Source organism: Bos mutus, chromosome 4 (genome assembly GCF_027580195.1).
Source record: "Bos mutus isolate GX-2022 chromosome 4, NWIPB_WYAK_1.1, whole genome shotgun sequence".
Lineage (NCBI taxonomy): Eukaryota > Metazoa > Chordata > Mammalia > Artiodactyla > Bovidae > Bos > Bos mutus.
The window spans coordinates 70,692,059-70,714,425 of record NC_091620.1 but is presented as its reverse complement, the minus strand read 5'-3'; the positions used below and the strand labels follow the sequence as shown (position 1 = coordinate 70,714,425).

Sequence of the window (22,367 nt, the reverse complement as noted above, 5' to 3'; positions counted from 1 at the left end):
TTTCCATGGGAAATCAAGTTTTAAATCCACAGCATTGGTTTTAGAGAGGTTCAGGACCAATGAAACGGTCACTATTTTCAGGTCTTTACAAGTGGGCAGAGCTATGAAATGTTTGCAGATCAAATTATATATTTTTAAAGAAAAAAATATCAGTTGATCTCAACCATTTTTATATCTTGTTTCACACATGCTCAAAATCCAGATTCAGTCTGATACCAGTACATTTATTTACACCATACCCCTCATAGCTCAGTTGGTAAAGAATCCACATGCAATGCAGGAGCCCCGGGTTTGATTCCTGGGTCAGGAAGATCTGCTGGAAAAGGGATAGGCTACCCACTCTGGTATTCTTGGACTTCCCTTGTGGCTTAGCTGGTAAAGAATCTGCCTGCAATGTGGGAGACCTGGGTTCGATCCCTGGGTTGGAAAGATTCCCTGGAGAAGGGAAAGGCTACCCACTCCAGTATTCTGGCCTGGAGAATTCCATGGACTGTATAGTCCATGGGGTCACAAAGAGTCGGACACAACTGAGTGACTTTCACACTATATGGCACAAACAGCAGTCTGAGTATAACAATAACACTACTAAGAATAACATGATTGTTTAGAAGAGTTACTCTGTTTGGGGGAAAGTTCTTATTATCCTATAAGTATATCCTAGTAGGGCTATAAAAACAAATTACTCTGTTTAAAAGTAGTCAAACAGATAAACAAGGACCTACTATTACTATATAGCACAAGGAATTATATTCAATCTCTTGTAATAACCTATAATGGAAAAGAATCTGGAAAAGAATATATATTGTGTGTATATATATATTACACAAATATATTGTATATTCAGAGGAGTCTAGCTTTCATCCCTGGCCTCTCCAACGTATTCTTCACACACTCCCCCTCTATTGGTAACCATTTTGTTCTGGATTTTAAGGTTTAGTCTTCTGTTTCTAAAATATAAGCAAAAATGTATATTTATTTATACCACTGCCTTTCTTATTAGCACCCTGTAGACATGTTTTTCTTATATTTTTAAACTTAACAATATAACTTGGAGATTGCTCCATAGTAGTATATAAAGATATTCCTCATTCCTTTTTTGCTTCTCATTCCTTTTTATAGCTGCATGGCATTTCATTCTAGGATGCACCATAGTTAAACTACCCCCCTAGTGATAAACATTTGGGCTGTTTCCAGTTTTTTCCAAATAATGATGCAATGAACAGCCCTGTGAATATATCTCTTTGTATTTTTGATAGTATATTTATGGAATAGATCCTTTGAAGTAGAACTGCTAAATACAAAAAAGAAAAAGTGAAAGTGAAAGTCACTCAGTCATGTCCGACTCTGTGACCCCATGGACTATACAGTTCATGGAATTCTCCAGGCCAGAATACTGGAGTGGGTAGCCTTTCCCTTCTCCAAGGGACCATCCCAACTCAGGGACTGAACCCAGGTCTCCCGCGTTGCAGGTGGATTCTTTACCAGCTAAGCCACAAGGGACACCAAGCAACTGCTTATATAATTTTGTTAGGTCCTTATCTATTTTGTTAGATAATTTTGTTAGAAATTCTTATAAGGTTTGGATGCTAATGAATAATGTGTGAGAGTGACTATTTCCCTACAGGCTTGCCAGCAGAGTGTGTTACCAAATTTCTTTTTACTTATGGCTAATTTGATTAGGTCACAAAGAGTAGGACACGATTGAGCAACTGAACAATTTGACAGATGAAAAATGATGTTTCTGTACACTTTTACTTTGCATTTTTCTATGTATGGTGACACTGAGAATCTTTTACAAACGAGATATATTTATACTATTTTGGTAGGGTTCTTGATCTTTTTTCTTCTTATTTCAGAAGTTTTTTTTATACTAACCCTTTTTCATTGAGGTAAGTTATATTTTTCTCATTTGTTATTTTATTTTGCTTAAGAGTTTTTTGGCTATGTAAATTTTTTAACACAGTCAAATTATCAATCTTCTCATCATTGCTTCTAGAAATTAAATCAGAAAAGTTTTCCCTACACCTAGCTTGCTCACTTGTGTTTCTTCTAGCATTTGAATAGCTTTATATTTTACATATAATTCTTTGGTCTACTTGAAATTTACCCTGCTATGTGAGGTAAAGTAGGGATTTTCTCCTCTGAACTCTTTTATCTCAATCTACTCTTCAACCCTGAGCACTTTACTCATTTTCGTAACAACAGGATCACATTTATCCATTCAACAAATTTTTATGGAAGACTTAATTAAGTAGCCTAGGCTTGTTTTACCTCAATGAAAACTGTTTCATAGTTTATAACTAATGATATAAAGTACTTTAAAATATCAAATATATGAAGGCATAAGGAAAAAAGTAAAAATTATTTTATATCCTACTATGCTGGATCATGGAAAAAGCAATAGAGTTCAAGAAAAACATCTATTTCTGCTTTACTGACTATGCCAAAGCCTTTGACTGTGTGGATCACAATAAACTGTGGAAAACTGAAAGAGATGGGAATACCAGACCACCTGATCTGCCTCTTGAGAAATTTGTATGCAAGTCAGGAAGCGACAGTAAGAACTGGACATGGAACAACAGACTGGTTGCAAATAGGAAAAGGAGTACGTCAAGGCTGTATATTGTCACCTTGTTTATTTAACTTCTATGCAGAGTACATCATGAGAAACGCTGTACTGGAAGAAACACAAGCTGGAATCAAGATTTCGGGGAGAAATCTCAATAACCTCAGATATGCAGATGACACCACCCTTAGGGCAGAAAGTGAAGAGGAACTAAAAAGCCTCTTGATGAAAGTAAAAGTGGAGAGTCAAAAAGTTGGCTTAAAGCTCAACATTCAGAAAACGAAGATCATGGCATCCGGTCCCACCACTTCATGGGAAATAGATGGGGAAACAGTGGAAACAGTGTCAGACTTTATTTTTCTGGGCTCCAAAATCACTACAGATGGTGACTGCAGCCATGAAATTAAAAGATGCTTACTCCTTGGAAGGAAAGTTATGACCAACCTAGACAGCATATTCAAAAGCAGAGATATTACTTTGCCAACAAAGGTTCGTCTAGTCAAGGCTATGGTTTTTCCTGTGGTCATGTATGGATGTAAGAGTTGGACTGTGAAGAAGGCTAAGCGCCGAAGAATTGATGCTTTTGAACTGTGCTGTTGGAGAAGACTCTGGAGAGTCCCTTGGACTGCAAGGAGATCCAACCAGTCCATTCTGAAGGAGATCAGCCCTGGGATTTCTTTGGAAGGAATGATGCTAAAGCTGAAACTCCAGTACTTTGTCCACCTCACGTGAAGAGTTGACTCATTGGAAAAGACTCTGATGCTGGGAGGGATTGGGGGCAGGAGGAGAAGGGGACGACAGAGGATGAGATGGCTGGATGGCATCACTGACTCAATGGACGTGAGTCTCAGTGAATTCCCGGGAGTTGGTGATGGACAGGGAGGCCTGGCGTGCTGCGATTCATGGGATTGCAAAGAGTCGGACACGACTGAGCGACTGATCTGATCTGATCCTATAATAATCATGCTTTTGTATCCTTGTTTATCCCATATACATATTGTTTGTTTTCTAAAAGTATTTCATATTTTAAGGTCTCATTTACCTTATATGTGCTATTTTTTAATGAAAAGTATTTCTATTTTACAGTTTGCATTTTCCTCGGATTTCTTAAAACATAAAGCCTTTACTATTAAAGTAACACTTTAGGAATCCATTTCAACAGGATGTCTATTTTGTATTGAGCACTGTGCCATGTGAGTGATAGGAATATAGCATGGAACAGAGGTACACAGAGATGGTTTCTCTACAGCCTAGTGGGAGATTCGGACAAGCTTGAAGGAGGTGAGCCATAACAATGCAGTGAGATAAGGATTAAAACTGGGAACATGTTAGAGCTTTGTGGGAGCAGAGAGAGGATGCCATACCCATATTTGAGTACAATGATGAAGAGGGAAGAATCAAGGAACACTTTATTTCTAAACTGAGGCTGAAAAGATGAATGTGAATTATCTAGATGAAGAGGATGATTACAGACAGGTGCTTCAGTATTTGTAAATACTGAGAAGCAAGAGGGTGATTCATTCAAGAACTAACACACTCCAGGACAGAAATTAAAAAAAAAAAAATTAGAAGGGAGAAAAATACTGCTAAGCGGATAGGAAGGAACCAAATAAAACATCACGTTGAGACTGTATCCTGAGGGAGACAGGGGAAGAAGAGTGGCAGGAGACCAGTGCTCCCAAGGTAATAACTAAAGAGGGCAGACGTATTTTTTTTTTTTTTTACTGAGAAATCTAAAATTATTCAGATTGCATAAAAATGAAAATGTTTGCTATTTCAAAATGGCACGTACCTGGTTAAAAATAACAGCTCTATCCAAGACAATCTACAGATTCTGTGCTTTATCTATCAAAATTCCAGTGGCATTTTTACAGAAATAGAACAAATAATCCTAAAATGTGTATGAAACCCAAACAGACTCTAAATAGTCAAAGCAATCTTGAGAAAGAAAACAAAGCTAGAGGTATCATGCTCCCTGATTTCAAAATACATTATAAAGCTATAGTAATCAAAAAAGTACAATACAGGCACAAAACAAATGAAACAAAATAGAGAACCCAGAAATAAACCCACACTTATATGGTCAATTAGTCTACCATAAAGGATGGAAATTTTCTTCAATAAATGCTGTTGGGAAAACTAAACAGCCACATACAGTCACATGCAAAAGAAAGGACGGCAGATGTATTTTTAAAAAGTCAAGCTTGCCCCATGCAGAGAACCTTTGCTGGAGAAGATGAAAACAGGCAAGGCTTTTGGTGATTTATGAGACTGGAATGAACATTTTGAAACTTAACAAGTCTCAACTTGAGTAACCTATAGAAGACCCACTCAGTTATGTAGTTGCAAGGCAAGCTGGGGAACTAGGTCCAAAGCTTCAAAGAATGGAAATTAAAATATCCTTCATATTTGTGGAACATATCATAGGAAACCTAAGATGAGAGAACACGCCTACCAACACAGAGAGGCAGGTCTTCCTTCCCATGAAGACGTCCAACAGATTCTGGTGGGAGCCTAAAGAGCTTGTCTGGAAATCTCTGGAGAACAGAGCTAAATCAGCTTCAATATTTCAGGGTTGAGGGGACAAAGACCTCCAATCTCTCAATTAAAAGCCTGGGACAAGGGACTTCCCTCACAATCCAGTGGGTAAGACTTCACGTTCCACTGCAGGGGGAGGGAGTTTCCTCCCTGGTTTGGATAACTCACAGCCAAAAAACCAAAACATAAAACAGAAGCAATACTGTAACAAAGTCAATGAAAACTTTTAAAATGGTCAAAAAAAAAAAAAATCTTAAATAGAAAATTAAAAAAAACTTGGGAGAAGCATGCCTAAGTAAAGGGGAGAATTAGAGACAGTCTTATTAAAATAGCAATTACCTGTCAGCCAAAGGGAGACAAAAGAAACAAACAAAATATTTCATAATATGTAAATAAAATACTTTAAATCAGTAAGACAGACAATGCTATAGAAAATAACATTTTTAAAAGAGTATATGCAGATGCCAAAGTACATATGGAAAAGTGAATAATATCATTAATCACAAAGGAAATAAAAATTAAAGCACAATGTGATTTGACTCAACATCCACCAGAATGGCTAAAAACAAAACACAGAAAATACAGATGGCCAACAAACATTTGAAAAGATGCTCAATATCTCTCATTATTAGAGAAATGCAAATCAAAACTACAATGAGGTACCACCTCACATTGGTAAGAATGGCCATCGTCAAAAAATCTACAAACAATAAATGTTGGAGAAGGTGTGGAGAAAAGGGAGCTCTCTCGCACTGTTGGTAGAACTGTAAATTGATGCAGCCAGTATGGAGAACAGTATGGAGGTTCCTTAAAATACTAAAATTAGAACTAGTATATGATCCAGCAATCCCACTACTGGGCATATACCCTGAGAAAACCATAATTCAAAAAGACACATGTATCTCAATGTTCACTGCAGCACTATTTACAATAGCCAGGACATGGAAGCATTCTAAACGTCCACTGACAGATGAATGGATAAAGAAGATGTGGTACATACATACAATGGAATACTACTCAGTCATAAAATGAAAAGAAACTGGGTCATCTGTAGTGATGTGGATGGACCTAGAGTCTGTCCTACAGACTGAAGTCAGAAAGAGAAAAACACTGCGTATTAATGCACATATATGGAATCTAGGAAAAAAAACAGTATAGATACATCTACTCGCAGGGCAGGAATAGAGAAGCAGACACAGAGAATGGACACGTGGACACACTGGGGTAGGCACAGGTGGGACAAATTGGGAAACCATTCTAACATTGTTTAATCTACATTAAATAAAGCATTTATAAATGCATAGCTTGTTTATCCCTCTACTTCCTGGCAAGATTGGACTCCTGATTTATTATTGTATTTTTTAAAAGTAAAGGTAATGTGTTTTAGCATACATTTTAAGCCTGAAAGCTTTCTAAATCTTCAAATGTGCATATCTCTTAAAGTATCTCTCCAATTCACATATGATTTTCCAAAGCACTAGAAATACATATTGTGTAGTTCTCTTAATTCTATGACTCAAGTCCTTCGGTTGTTTAAGACTTCTGAGAGACTAAAACTGCACAAAGGGCTTTAAATATTTTAAAACAGATTTACTTGCCAGAACATTTTTAGCATATTTCAAAAAATCTTTTTAAGCTTTTATAAAAGGGCACTAGCATCTTTTCGATGTAATATTTATTTTGCTTGTTTCTACTGAGACTTGAAAATATGTGTACCATAACCCAACAGGCTGGTTAACAACCGTTATTATCTGGAAACTATAACAGAGAGGTAACAGACATAAATCTTAGAAATCATCTTGAAAATAACTATCAGCCATAGACAATTAAAGCTGCACATGTCTGGCAGAAGCTACTCTAAATCTTCATAGTCACAAATTCAGGCCCCTTTCCTTTTTAAAAAAGTAAATTCACTGTCAAACCCATAGATATATCTTATTATATCAAGTAGAAATTCTTTTTACTAAGCATGAACATTTATAATCAGAAAGAACATGTTCCTAACTAGGAAATTTTTCCTTTAGGTATTTTCTGCCAAAATCTTACTTATACAATCTGTTACATTGTATATAATATTCAACTCTGCAGATGGTTGCATTTTCTTAATATTGCCTGCCTATAATTTTCACAATTACTACATTACATTTCATGGACTGTTTGTGCTATATAAATAGACTCCAGCTCTCTCTTTAGTCTTGAAACTAAGCAAGCACAGGCCTTGTAGGCCTGCAAGGTGCAGCCCAACAGCTTCTTAGGTGTTTCTCACTTTATTTTAATTTTGTAATATTTTCCTCAAATTTTTATTTTAAAAAAGCTTTTTTAAACTTATTTTGTGTTATGTTAGTTGCTCAGTTGAGTCCGACTCTTTGCAACCCAGGGACTGTACTCTAACAGGCTCCTCTGTCCATGGGATTTCCCAGGCAAGAATACTGGAGTGGGTAGCCATTCCCTTCTCCAGGGGATCTTCCCAACCCACGGATAAATCGAACCTGGGTCTCCTGCACTGCAGATAGATTCTTTACCCTCTGAGCCACTAAGAGTTCTCCCAAAGGAAGTTATTACAGTAATAATGTTAATAGAAGCAACCAACTACTCCGAATGTAAATATTAATGGGGGTTTCTGCCTAAAAATATTGTATTTCCTCTCATACACAAGTCAGATAGGTTCCATAGGATAAGAAGTGAAACATATCCACTGGATTTGGTAATTAAGAGGTAGGTCATTGCTTGCTTCATTGAGAGCAATTTCAGTAGAATTCAAGAGTTCACCATTCTTGCATGGATGGAATAAAATGAAGACAAAAAAATGTAAACTACTCTTTTGAGAAGTTAGAATAAAAGAGATTAGACAGTAACTAAAAAGAAACTCTATAGCTTTAATTAGATTAAAGCAACTGAAATAGGTTGATATCAAAGGGGGAAAAGATCAAAAGAGAAGTGGAAATGCAAAATCAAAAAAAAAAGAATAATGTTGCTGAGAGGAAGGGGTAAACAAAGGATCAGGTATCCATCAGTAAATGGGTGGCTATGAAGAAAAAAGTTATCTTACTCTTCAAGGCCCACAGGGAGGAAATCAGGCTTTTCTTTGGATGGCAGTTACAGGCTTCTGAGTTTCTTAATGACATTAATCGTCCTGCTGACCCAGGAGAAAAGGTTAGTTACTCAAAATGAGCAGATGGGAAAAAGGAGGGCATGTGGAAAGAGCCAAGGGTTTGTAATGGTTACAGAAATAAGAAAGCAGATAACCAAAGGTAAGTAGATGATGGTACCATTAAGTGCACACACACACACACACACACACACATACCCTACATAATATTGAGCTGGCAAAAAAGGTTCGTTTGGATTTTTCCATAACTTCTTAAGAAAAACCCGAATGAACTTTCCGGCCAACTCAGGATTTTGAAATGCACTTATAAAAACTGTTTTTAAAGCTAGATGAGAGACTTCTGCTTCTGGTAAGATGCGGTAACATGAACAAGAATTACTCTCCTCTCTGAAATAACCAAAAAACAAACAAGGTGAAATATATGATATAATGATTTTTAAAACACTGAACACAATGTGATCCTTGAGAAACAGGAAACAAATGAGTGGACTCTGTGATTGCCAGCAGCTGTTTCCAGGCTATAGCATAGGAAAGAGGAAGCAATCTTTCTCCCTCTATGGTCCTCAAGACCAGGAAGACAAGGAGAATTCACAAGACAACATGCCAGAGAGAGCTGCACAAAAAGAGAACTGCAAAGATCTGCAAATGATTCACCCTGAGTATTCAGCAAAACACTAATCAGTATATGTGAGAGAAAACTTCCAGAGTTTGGGGGGTAAAAACAAGCATAAGGATTAAAGAGAATATACCTGTTCCTCATGCAAGACTGGGAAGAGTGCCTGTTTCTGAAAGCCAAACTAAAAAACCAAAACTATTTGGTAGAGTATACAAGTCTAGCCTCAGCAGTGGGAAATAATTAGCTCCAAAGTAAACACTGCTCAGGTTTTGCCAATAAATCTAAAAAGCAAGACTCAAAGGGATCAAAATTATTTTTCAGCAACTTGACAGTATCGAAGAGTAAGAATATTGACTGGAAGACAAAAGTATCTAGTACCAAACAAGATAAAATCCATGTCTGATACTCAATCACAAATTATTAGATATACAAAAAAGTAGAGAAAATATCAGTGATGAGAAGAAAATTCAATCAACCAGACCCAGAAATGACACAGGACTGAATTACAGACAAGGGCATTTCCATTCCAGTCCCACTCCCTAGAGCTGAAAATGAGCAGAACCATGTGGGGCTCCAACACACAGAAGCCTTTGGGTCCCCCATTCTGTGTTTGTAGGGAGTGGACTCTTGCTTCCCTGACCTTTCCTGAGTTCCAGAGGGCAGATTTGAACAGTGGCTAATCAGGGAAGGGAGAAGATGCAGAGACAAAGGAGGAGCTTGCAAGAAACAAACATACAGATTTGAAGCATGGTCTGCTTTAAGGGATACATGTAACAGTATCTTTGAACTCTTCTGCAGAACTAAAACTCCCCCAAAATAGAAGATGAACAACTTGATGAAGCATTCTTCATTGCAGAAAGGTCACAATTTGATAACCTCAGGAACCTCAGCTTAGGACTTCCCTAGTGGTCCAGTGGTTAGGAATCCACCTGCCAATGCTGGGGACATGTGTTTGATTCCTGGTCGGGGAAGATTCCACATGTCACAGGACAGCTAAACACGCCCACCACACCTAAAGAGTAGCCCCTTCGTGTAACAGTGAAGACCCAGTGCAACCAGAAAATAAACAACAACAACAAAAGAACCATATCTTATGGGGAGACCACCTGAGACCACCAGATTAAAGGAATCCAGGCCCTGCACATACCCTGACCCTTATCAGCAGCCCTGCTCTTGAACCACTGCTATAAAACTCCCCACCAAATCCCTCCAGGTTGGGACACAAAGTTTTTCAGGGTATGAGCCCACTGTGTTGCCCTGTGTCTGACAAAGTAATAATGTTATTCTTTTCTACTTCACCCAAAATTCTGTCTCTGAGATTTGATTCAGTACGAGTGTACAGAGGCTGAGTTTTCGGCATCAGAATTATACTCTCTTAGTATTTGTGTGATTTTTGAGATGAAGCTTACCTTATACAGTTTCTACTAAAAATGTGATAAGTAAACCAATCATAAACAATACTGGAAGATGTAATGATTAAAGGTTTGAAATTTTTCAATAATGCTAAGGCTATTTCTTTAGTACACTCCTTCCATATTGAGAGAAAAAACATTATAAATGAAATTTAAATTTACTCATTAAACAAAGAAAGTAAAATACAGTCTACAACAACTCCAACGTTTCTGTAAAGGCTTTAAAGTGATAAGGTACATTTTCAGTGAATGCTTGAAAGCAGAAATACTGTAACAGCCATAAATGAGCTTTTACATTAGCCTTCTTTTATTCTGAAAACCAAGATTTTAATGAATTTTGTAATTATTCTTAATATTTTGTAGGTAAATTTACATCTTTGTGTTTCCATACTGGTATGTAAATATTAATAAATGTATTTCTTTAAACATAATTGGCTTACAGTGTGAAAGTATTAAAGAAAATTTCATGATGATAATTGGTTTCATGAAAAACTATTAATTTCATGCATGGAGTAAGAAACTAGAATAACCAAAATTACTAAGTAAATAAATAAAGATAATTTCTAGTAACTGAAAATCATACGTTATTTATACAAACATGGATGTGCATTAAAAAAAAATGAAACAAAGCAGAGCCAAAAACAGTCTTACACATATATAACCACATGACTTTCAACTAAAGTGCCAGGACAGTCAACAGGCAAAGCATAACATCTCAGATCCACATGCAAAGAAATAAACCTTGACCATGATCTCACACCATACACAAAAATTAACTCCAAAGGAATCCAGTAAAACTTCTACAATAAAATATAGGAGGAAATACTTACAGCCTTAGGTTAGACAAAGATTTCTTAGGTCAAACAATCCTCCAAAAGTTATAAAAGAAAAATTGATAAGTTATACTGGTTCAAAAATAAAACTTGTCATTTGGAAGATACCATTAAGAAAATGAAAAGGCAAACACAGACAGATGTGTCTGCAAAACAAACATCTGAGAAAGGACTTTGAACCCAGATATATAAAATTATCTTAAGACTTAATAATTAGAAGACAGTGAAAGTGAAAGTGTTGGTCACAGTCGTGTCCAACTCATTGTGACCCCACGGACTGTAGCCCGCCAGGTTACTCTCTCCAAAGAACTCTCCAGGCAAGAATACTGGAGTGGGTTGCCATTTCCTCCTCCAAGGGATCTTTCCACCCAGGGATCGAACCTGGGTCTCCTAAACTGCAGGCAGATTCTTTATCACTGTGCTACAAGGGAAGTGTGAAGAAGAGGACAAGCAATAAGCTAAAAAATTAAATAAAGCTAAAAAGTCAATATTCTTTATAAATACTTGATTAATACAGATATACAGATGGAAAATAAATGTGAAAATATGGTTATCACTGGTCTTTAAGCCAGTGGAAGTTAAAGCCACAATGAAAATCTACTAAACACAAGAATGGCTAAAAGTAAAATAACAATATCATGGATTGATAAAAAGGTAGAGGAATTATCATACATTGTTGACGTGGATGAAAAATCATACATTCATCTTAGGAAGCAGTTCAGCAGTTATTTAAAGGTAACATATACGTATCAAATGATCAGGAAATTCCACTCAAGTATTTACCCAAGAGAATGAAGACATATGTCTACAAAAGATTTGTGTGTAAATGATTACAGCAGCTTTACTCATAACAACATCAAACTTTAATACCCCAGTTATCCTCCAACTGAGGAATAGACAAATAGCATATATCTATACAATGAAAGTTTAGTCAGAAGTAAAAACAGACTACTGGAACATGCAACAACATGAATAAATCTTAAAATAACTATACATTGCTATAAAAGTTCTCATACTGCATGATTCCAGTTTTATAAAAATCTATGAAAAGCTAACTTATACTGACAGAAAACTTACCATTAGCTGCCAGGAGCCAAGAGGCAGAAATAAGAAACTGACTATAAGTATATGAAGGACATTTGGGGGTGATGGAAATGTTCTGTCTTGTAATGGCAATTTTAACGATGTAAACACTTGTTAAAAACTCATAGAATCCTCTGCTCAAAGTTGGTAAATACATGTAAATTACATATTAAAAAAGATGACCAAACAGATATATAAAGCAGAGAAAAGCACAGTATTCTCCGAGTAGAGTGATTTGTAGAAGAAAATGGAGAGAATCAGTCCTAAATAAATCCTCTGCATAAGTTCTGTCTGGCCACACAGGAATGAAGACCTCTGTGGTCACTACCTTGCTGCACAGTTCTTGACAAATAGAAGCAGGGAAGCAGGTAATGTGGTTTGTTCACCCAGGACTGCCAGGGACTAAATAATGCTTACATATACTAGTACTTTCAATAAATGTTTTTGAATAAAAATTTAACTACATAGAAACTCTCAAAATTCTTTTAAAAAGCCTCCATATATTTAATGCTCTTACATTCAGTGATTAGACAAAAACACTTCCATGATATTAGCTAGTTTGTATATTTCACTGTTTAGAACTACCCTGTGCCGTTATTCCATGACAAAAACGAACAGAGAGAATTTTTAGATGATATTTGGTTAAGCAACTTTTAACTCATGATGCAGGCATTTCATCTGTTCATTCATCAAATCATCATTTTTATAAAAAGGAAAAAGCCATAAGGTCTCTGTGTCTTAATATCTCTTAGTTAGGAACTAAAATATTCTAATTAAAATACTCTACAAGCATTAATAAAATTCTTCAACATCAAACATCCTTTTACACAGAAAAAAATCAGAGTTCCCCTGACTAAATTATGGAGAATTAACTTATTCTTCTGAAGAATTTCATTTCATATCCTAAGTATTTTAAAAGTGTAGAAAGAACTTATTGCTTATATAACTGAATATACAGGTAACATAAGAAATGACAATTACCCAGGAGTTTCTGAAAGATATGTTATATAAACCAATAGATCAAAACTTCTTGAAGTAACTGAAAAACTTTGAAATCAATTTGCAAAATAAATACTATACTTACAATTTGTTGCTGTCTGAAATTGAGAAGAAAGTGCTTGAGTAACTGAACTCCAAAATGTATATAAAATTTCAGCCTGTCCATCCTGTGGCCCAAAAAAAGGGGGGTATATTATTTTTTTTTTAATGATAATGGATAAGATATAGCATTGACAATGTATTAAAAATATATTTAAGTCAAAATTCCTAAGACATCTATCAAACAATGAAATTATTAAATAACAAAGTAGAAATATATAGATGATTCAAATCACGTCTCATGTTCAGATAATCAGTCACCATCCTTCTCTGCTACTGACTAGCTGTGTGAGCTTGAGCAAGTTGCTAAATCACTGTATGACTATGGTAACAGTACCTACACTGCAGAATTATTAAGAGGATTTCTAAAGTTTATAAAAGTGAACTCTTGGGACAGTTCTTAACATGTCGTAAACCCTCAGTGAATGTTAGTTATTACTATAACAATTACCATCATCATTTTATATACAAAAGGCAATTTGTGTGACCATAAGAAAATGAAGAACAAGCATACTTAGATTAACATTGACCAGCAGGATATAATTCACCAACTACAAAAGAGAACTGCCTGAAGAATAGACATAATTTTTTGTTTTCTTTTTTAAGTCACAGAAATTACTATTTGGAATAAGAAAAGGCAACCCACTCCAGTATTCTTGCTGGGAAAATTTCATGGACAGAGGAGCCTGGCAGGTTACAGTCCATGGGGTCACAAAGAGTAGGATACAACTGAGTACAAATTACTATTACTCAGCTTAGCAGGATACTGTCATTCAACTATTAATACATATTTTACAAAGTAATTACTACAAGAAAGGATAAACATTAGTTTAAGTATTATTTGTTAAAATAAGAAAGTATTTTAGTACTGTTAAAACAAAATGGAACTTCTAGAAAATTTACCAAGTCCTTTAAGGTACTTCTACTTGCGTGGTATATAATATCAAATTGCTGGTATTCTATTTTTGAAGTACAAGAATGCCAATTTCACATGGTTCACTTTAATCACATAAATATGTATAATGTTCAAATATGACTACTCTCATAAAAAAGAATAATTAAGAAATTCATTAATTCTGTTTTACTTTTGCAATTGCAAAAATGAAATTCTACTTATCAAGGTTATAAAGAAAATGAACTATGAAAAATACTGATTTCTCACTTCTATATCTACACACATATCTATTTTTCTCATTATTTGTTTCTTTAGTAAGTCTTTTGTTTTGATTTCAAATGGGTATTGTGTACCACAAAAAGAGGCAAATCAAATAATTGCCAGTTTCTTACTCAGGGATCAGAAAGTAGATTTAGATCACCAATATTTTATGCAATATGTATATTGTATATGTGCAAGCTCAGTTGCTCAGTGGTGTCCGACTCTGCAACCCTATGGACTGCAGTCTGCCAGGTTCCTCTTGTTCCAGGCAAGAATACTGGAATAGGTTGCCATTTCCTCCTGCAGGGGATCTTCTGGACCCAGAGATCAAACCTGCATCTCCTATGTCTCCTGCATTGGTAAGCAGATGCACTGTATATCATACAGCTTAAAGTGGATGTTTTTCCAACAAGGACCTATAATAGCACAAGGAATTATATTCAATATCTTGTAATAACTGCTAATGCAAAAGAATCTGGAGAAGCATATATATCTACTATATATAAAACTATAACTCAATCACTTTGGTGTACTGTAACTAATGCAACATTGTAACTCCTTAAACTTTAGTTAAATAAACTGACTTTTTCATCAAATTAAAGAATCATTATATCATATTAACAAAATGAAGGACAAAACCACATGATCATCTCAACTGATACACAAATAGCATTAGACAAAGTTCAACACAATTTCATGATAAAACCACTCAACAAGCTAGGAAATTATCACAATATAATAAAGGCCATATATAACAAGTCCACAGGTAACATCATAATGGTAAAAATCTGAAAGCGAAGATGCAGAACTTTGGATGACTATATATATATACACACACACACATATATACACATGCATATATATATATATGCTTCTACACACACACACACTTAAATAAGAAAATGGGTCAATCTTGCTTAAGCATACAAATACAAAACTTTCAGGTATAATAGTAAATTGACTTTGGTATTTGAATTATCTACCTAAACAAGTTGGATTTATGTCAGCAATGTAAGTATCATTAAATATTAGGAACTGTATTAATGCAATAGCCCAATGTTTGCAATAAGGAAATCTACAGAAGCATGTAGCTGAGTGAATAAAAGGCAATTAATACAGTCCATTTAAATTAGCAAAATCCTTAATACCCAGTTCTCATTTTTAAAAAAAATTCATAGAAAACAAAGCATAAAATGATTCCTATCCTTTTAAAATTATGGTTAAAAAACACAAAATTTACCATCTTAGCCACAGTAGTGTTAACTCCATGTACCTTGTGCAACAGATCCCTGCAATTTTTCCATCTTGCAAAACTGAAACTCTATAACTAATGAACTACTCCCATTTTCTTTCTCCCCCAGCCCTTGCAAACTACCTATCTACTTTCCAAGAAGGTAACTATACAAAATATGTGTGTTTTTGTGGTAAGACTGTTTCATTTAGCATGATGTAAAGATTCAACCATCTTTACCATCTTAAGACTAAATAATATTCCATTGTATCTATGTACACATGTATTTCTGTGCCTTAAACATATTTTCTTTTTTTGTTAAGCAACATTTTTTAAAAATTTATTTGTTTTAATCGGAGGCTAATTACTTTACAATATTGTAGTGGTTTTTGCCATACATTCACATGAATCAGCCACAGGTGTACATGTGTTCACCATCCTGAACCCCCCACTCCCACCTCCCTCACCATCCTATCCCTTACAGTCATCTCACTGCATCAACCCTGAGCACCCTGTCTCATGTATTGAACCTGGACTGGCAATCTATTTCACATATGATAATATACATGTTTTAATGCTATTCTCTCAAATCATCCCACCCTTGCCTTCTCCCACAGAGTCCAAAAGACTGGTCTATACATCTATGTCTCTTTTGCTGACTTGCATATAGGGTCATTGTTACATTCTTTCTAAATTTCATACGTATGTGTTCAGTTGGAGAAGGCAGTGGCACCCCACTCCAGTACCCACTCCAGTACTCTTGCCTGGAAAATCCCATGGATGGAGGAGCCTGGTGAGCTGCAGTCCATGGGGTCGCTGAGGGTCGGACACGACTGAGCGACTTCACTTTCACTTTTCACTTTGATGCATTGGAGAAGGAAATGGCAACCCACTCCAGTGTTCTTGCCTGGAGAATCCCAGGGACGGGGGAGCCTGTTGGGCTGCCGTCTGTGGGGTCGCACAGAGTCGGACACGACTGAAGTGACTTAGCATAGCATGTGTTCAGTTCAGTTCAGTTCAGTGGCTCAGTCTGTCCGACTCTTTGTGACCCCTTGAATTGCAGCACGTCAGGCCTGCCTGTCCATCATCAACTCCTGGAGTTCACTCAAACTCATGTCCATCAAGTCGGTGATGCGATCCAGCCATCTCATCCTCTGTCGTCCCCTTCTCCTCATGCCTCCAATCCCTCCCAGCAACAGGGTCTTTTCCAATAAGTCAACTCTTCGCATGAGGTGGCCAAAGTATTGGAGTTTCAGCTTTAGCACCAGTTCTTCCAATGAACACCCAGGACTGATCTCCTTTAGAATGGACTGGTTGGATCTCCTTGCAGTCCAAGGGACTCTCAAGAGTCTTCTCCAACACCACAGTTCAAAGGAATCAATTTTTCAGTGCTCAGCTTTCTTTATAGTCCAACTCTCACATCCATACATGACCACTGGAAAAACCATAGCCTTGACTAGATGGACCTTTGTTGGAAAAGTAATGTCTGCTTTTTAATATGCTGTCTAGCTTAGTCATAACTTTCCTTCCAAGGAGTAAGCGTCTTTTAATTTCATGGCTGCAATCACCATCTGCAGTGATTCTGCAGCTCAGAAAAATAAAGTTAGCCACTTTTTCCCCATCTATTTGCCACGAAGTGATAGGACCAGATGCCATGATCTTAGTTTTCTGAATGCTGAGATTTAAGCCAACTTTTTCACTCTCCTCTTTCACTTTCATCAAGAGGCTCTTTAGTTCTTCTTTGCTTTCCGCCATAAGGGTGGTGTCATCTGCATATCTGAGGTTATTGATATTTCTCCTGGCAATCTTGATTCCAGCTTGTGCTTCCTCCAGCCCAGCATTTCTCATGATGTACTCTGCATAGAAGTTAAATAAGCAGGGTGACAATATACAGCCTTGACATACTCCTTTTCCTATTTGGAACCAGTCTGTAGTTCCATGTCCAGTTCTAACTGTTGCTTCCTGACCTCCATACAGGTTTCTCAAGAGGCAGCTCAGGCGGTCTCGTATTCCCATCTCTTTCAAAATGTTCCACAGTTTATTGTGATCCATACAGTCAAAGGCTTTGGCATAGTCAATAAAGTAGAAATGCATGTTTTTCTGGAATTCTTCCTTTTTCGAAGATCCAGTGGATGTTGGCAATTTGATCTCTGGTTCCTCTGCTTTTTCTAAATCCAGCTTGAACATCTGGAAGTTCACAGTGCACGTACTGCTGAAGCCTGGCTTGGAGAATTTTGAGCATTACTTTACTAGCGTGTGAGATGAGTGCAATTGTGTGGTAGTCTGAGCATTCTTTGGCATTGCCTTTCTTTGGGATTGGAATGAAAACTGACCTCTTCCAGTCCTGTGGCCACTGCTGAGTTTTCCAGATTTGCTGGCATATTGAGTACAGCACTTTCACAGCATCATCTTTTAGGATTTGAAATAGTTTAACTGGAATTCCATCAGCTCCACTAACTTTGTTCATAGTGATGCTTCCTAAGGCCCACTTGACTTCACATTCCAGGATGTCTGGCTCTAGGTGAGCGACCACACCATTGTGATTATCTGGGTCATGAAGCTCTTTTTTGTACAGTTCTTGTGTGTATTCTTGCCACCTCTTCTTAATATCTTCTGCTTCTGTTAGGTCCCTACCATTTATGTCCTCTACTGAGCCCATCTTTGCATGAAATGTTCTCCTGGTATCTCTAATTTTCTTGATTTCATATGGCAGTTCTATTTCCAGTTTTTTAAGGAATCTCCACACTGTTCTCCATAGTGGCTGTACTAGTTTGCATTCCCACCAGCAGTGTAAGAGGGTTCCTTTTATCCACACCCTCTCCAGCATTTATTGTTTGTAGACCTTTGGATAGCAGCCATTCTGACCGGGTGAGATGGTACCTCATTGTGGTTTTGATTTGCATTTCTCTGATAATGAGTGATATTGAGCATCTTTTCATGTGTTTGTTAGCCATCTGTATGTCTTCTTTGGAGAAATGTCTGTTTAGTTCTTTGGCCCATTTTCTTGATTGGGTCGTTTATTTTTCTGGAATTGAGCTGCAGGAGCTGCTTGTATATTTTGGAGATTAATTCTTTGTCAGTTGCTTCGTTTGCTATTTTCTCCCATTCTGAAGGCTGTCTTTTCACCTTGCTTATAGTTTCCTTCGTTGTGCAAAGGTTTTAAGTTTAATTAGGTCCCATTTGCTTATTTTTGCTTTTATTTCCACTACTCTGGTAGGTAGGTCATAGAGGATCCTGCTATGATTTACGTCAGAGAGTGTTTTTCCTGTGTTTTCCTCTAGGAGTTTTATAGTTTCTGGTCTTATGTTTAGATCTTTAATCCATTTTGAGTTTATTTTTGTGTATGGTGTTAGAAAGTGCTCTGGTTTCATCTTTTGCAAGTGGTTGACTAGTTTTCCCAGCACAACTTGTTAAAGAGATTGTCTTTTCTCCATTGTATATTCTTGCCTCCTTTGTCAAAGATAAGGTGTCCATAGGTGCATGGATTTATCTCTGGGCTTTCTGTTTTGTTCCATTGATCTATATTTCTGTCTTTGTGCCAGTACCATACTGTCTTGATGGCTGTAACTTTGTAGTATAGCCTGAAGTCAGGCAGGTTGATTCCTCCAGGTCCATTCTTCTTTCTCAGGATTGCCTGGTTATTCGAGATTTTTTGTATTTCCATACAAATTGTGAAATTATTTGTTCTAGTTCTGTGAAAAATACCGTTGGTAGCTTGATAGGGATTGCATTGAATCTATAGATTACTTTGGGTAGTATACTCATTTTCACTATATTGATTCTTCTGATCCATGAACATGGTATATTTCTCCATCTATTTGTGTCATCTTTGATTTCTTTCATCAGTGTTCTTTAGTTTTTCATATATAGGTCTTTTGTCTCTTTAGGTCAGACAGTTCAATTGCTTCTATCTCTTGGCTATTATGAATAATGCTGCAATGAACACAGCGGGGCAAATCTCTCTTTAAGATCTTGTTTACAGTTCTTTTGGATCTCTATCTCCAGAAGTGAGATTGCTGGATTATACATTAATTCTATTTTTACTTCTTTTGAGAAAACTCTATACTGTTTTTCTTAGCAGCTGCACCATTTTACACTCCTAATAACAATGTACTGATTTCTACACATCCTCACCAACACTTGTTTTCTGTTTTGAAAAGTCATGCTAATCAGTGCATGTGATATCTCATTATGATTTTGATTTGTACTTCCTGATGATTAGTGGTGCTGATGATCTTTTAATTTGCTTGTTGGTCATTTCCATGTCTTCTTTGAAGAAATGTCTATTTGTATGTCTATTCAAGTCCATCATACATTTTTTTTTAGTTGAGTTACTTGGTTTCTTGTTACTGTTGTTGAGTTGTAGGAGTTCTTTATATATTATGAACATAAACCCCTTATCAAATATATAACTTGCAAATATTTTCTCTCATTCTGTGGGTTGCCTTTTCATTCTATTGTTTCCTTTGTCACAAAGAAGTTTCAAAGTTTGATGTACTCCTATTTTTGCTTTTCTCACCTGTGATTTTGGTGTTATATTCATGAAATCACTGCCAAGTACAATATTATGAAGATTTCCCCTGTTTTCTACTATGAGTTTTAAAATTTTAGTTCTTACATTTAGGGTTTTATTTTTTTTTTTTTTAATTTTATTTTATTTTTAAACTTTACATAATTGCATTAGTTTTGCCAAATATCAAAATGAATCCGCCACAGGTATACACATTTTGAATTCATTTTTTAATACAGTAGGGTTTTAACTCATTTTGAATTGATGTTTTAATACAGTTTAAGGTAAGGGTCTAATTTCTTTATTTTGCACAGGAACATCCAATTTTCCAGCATCATTTCTAGAAGAGACTAGTAATACAAAGTTTGTGTGACCCTCTTTATTCTACATACCACTATTTGTCTTTTTTTAATCTGAAATTAATACTGTCACTATTGCTTTCATTTGAGAAATGTTTATCAATCCATTTATTTTACTCTTTCAAGTTGTTTGTTTTTTGATGTGACTTATAAATCTATTTTATTTTTAAACATTGTTTTGTCTTTTAATAAGGAAACTACAAACCAAATATGTTTAACTAACAGGTTGTTTTAGCTTTTATCATCTCATTGTGTTTCCTTTGTTTTCTGTATTTGGTCTGTGGATTATTTTTGTTTGCTTTTATCTTCTCTAGAGGCTTTTTATTTATTCATTTTGGATGTGTCATTATTTATTCCTACAACTGACCATAAATTCCTTTCAGTCAAATCATCTCTGAAATTCTACAGAATTACTGAAATAGATTCCTAGAAATAACAGGAAATCTTCAAGGCTCTTTTATAATTTCCAAAGTAAACAAGAAAATTCTAAGACATAGACATGCCATTTTAAAAGAAAACATAGGGTCCCGGATAATCTGGCTACTTCTTCCTTTTTAGTGACAAGTCACTTAAAACTTCAAAGCCAGAAAGTATGTACTTTTAACTTATTCAAAGAACTCAAAGTGTCCATGCTCTAGAATATATGTGAACCTTGGCTAAGAAATTAATGTTTTCTGAATATCCATTATGTAACAGGCATTGCTGAATGCTATCTCACTTAAATCTTACAACAACCACTAGAGTATAAGGCCCACAGTAGTAGAGGCCTCATTTTGTCTTTTTCACCACTCTAATTACAACACTGAGACTGTGACCTAGACATAAAGGCACATAATATTTATTTTGAGAATAAGTGGATGACATTTTTATGTCCCTTTTCAGAGTAAAACAAAGATCAAAGAGAAAACGTGACTTGCTTAGAATCACACAGAAAGTGGTAGAGCTGGGATTTGATCTAAAGTGTGTTTGGTTGAAAGTATTGTGTGTGCTAAGTCGGTTCAGCCATGTCCGATTCTGTGCAACCCCATGGGCTGCAGCCCGCCAGAATCCTCTATCCATGGGATTCTCCAACCAAGAACACTGGAGTGGGTTGCCATGCCCTCCTCCAGGGAATCTTCCTGACCCAGGGATCAAACTCACATCTCTCATGTCTCCTGCATTGGCAGGTGGGTTCTTTACCACTAGTGCCACCTGGGAAGCCCCTATCAAAGTATTAGTCCCCTTTAACTTAACTTACAAAACCTTATATGGTATGATTGTGAGAGTCAATTCCTAGGTAGGTTGATAAGAAATCCAGGGGTCCCCAAGGGGAGAGGGGTCTGGAATTCTCAAGGAAGAGGAAAGGACAAACTTTCTTTTCCCTCTACTTTCCTTAGCCTTAGTCACATAAAACGTTTTTATCTTTAAGCCTGGAACTGCTGCTGCTGCTGCTGCTGCTGCTGCGTCGCTTCAATAGTGTCCGACTCTGTGCGACCCCATAGATGGCAGCCCAATGGCTCCCCCGTCCCTGGGATTCTCCAGGCAAGAACACTGGAGTGGGTTGCCATTTGATGATTACACAACTAACAACTCGGTTTGGACTCTGTACTAAGGATTATATAGCAGTGTATCCTGCTTGAGGACAGTTTCTCCTTCCTGAGGGCCTTCTGGCTAATCCTGTTATCTTGAAATGTGGATTGTGGGAGTGCGTCTCTTTGCAACCTCCGGACATTCTTTTGACTCACTGTAATAACTAATTGGAGAGTGTATAACTCCATTGCTAACACTAGTAAGGGGGTACTCTTTCTGCCCCCTTCTGATGTCTATGTCAGAAGCTTTCTCTATCCCTTTTATACGTTAATAAAACTCTATTGCAC

The 22,367-nt window shown here is 36.4% G+C and overlaps 1 protein-coding gene across 3 annotated transcripts in view; it reads right to left on the bottom strand.

Annotated features, from left to right (window-relative positions):
• Positions 1–22,367, bottom strand: part of COG5 (component of oligomeric golgi complex 5) — a 277,335-nt gene that overhangs the window by 87,162 nt on the left and 167,806 nt on the right. For all 3 annotated transcript variants that reach the window (XM_070369612.1, XM_070369611.1, XM_005901432.3), the window contains exon 11: positions 13,242–13,323. In XM_070369612.1, coding sequence (XP_070225713.1) covers positions 13,242–13,323 — 82 coding nt within the window. The remainder of the gene's footprint in view (positions 1–13,241; positions 13,324–22,367) is intronic.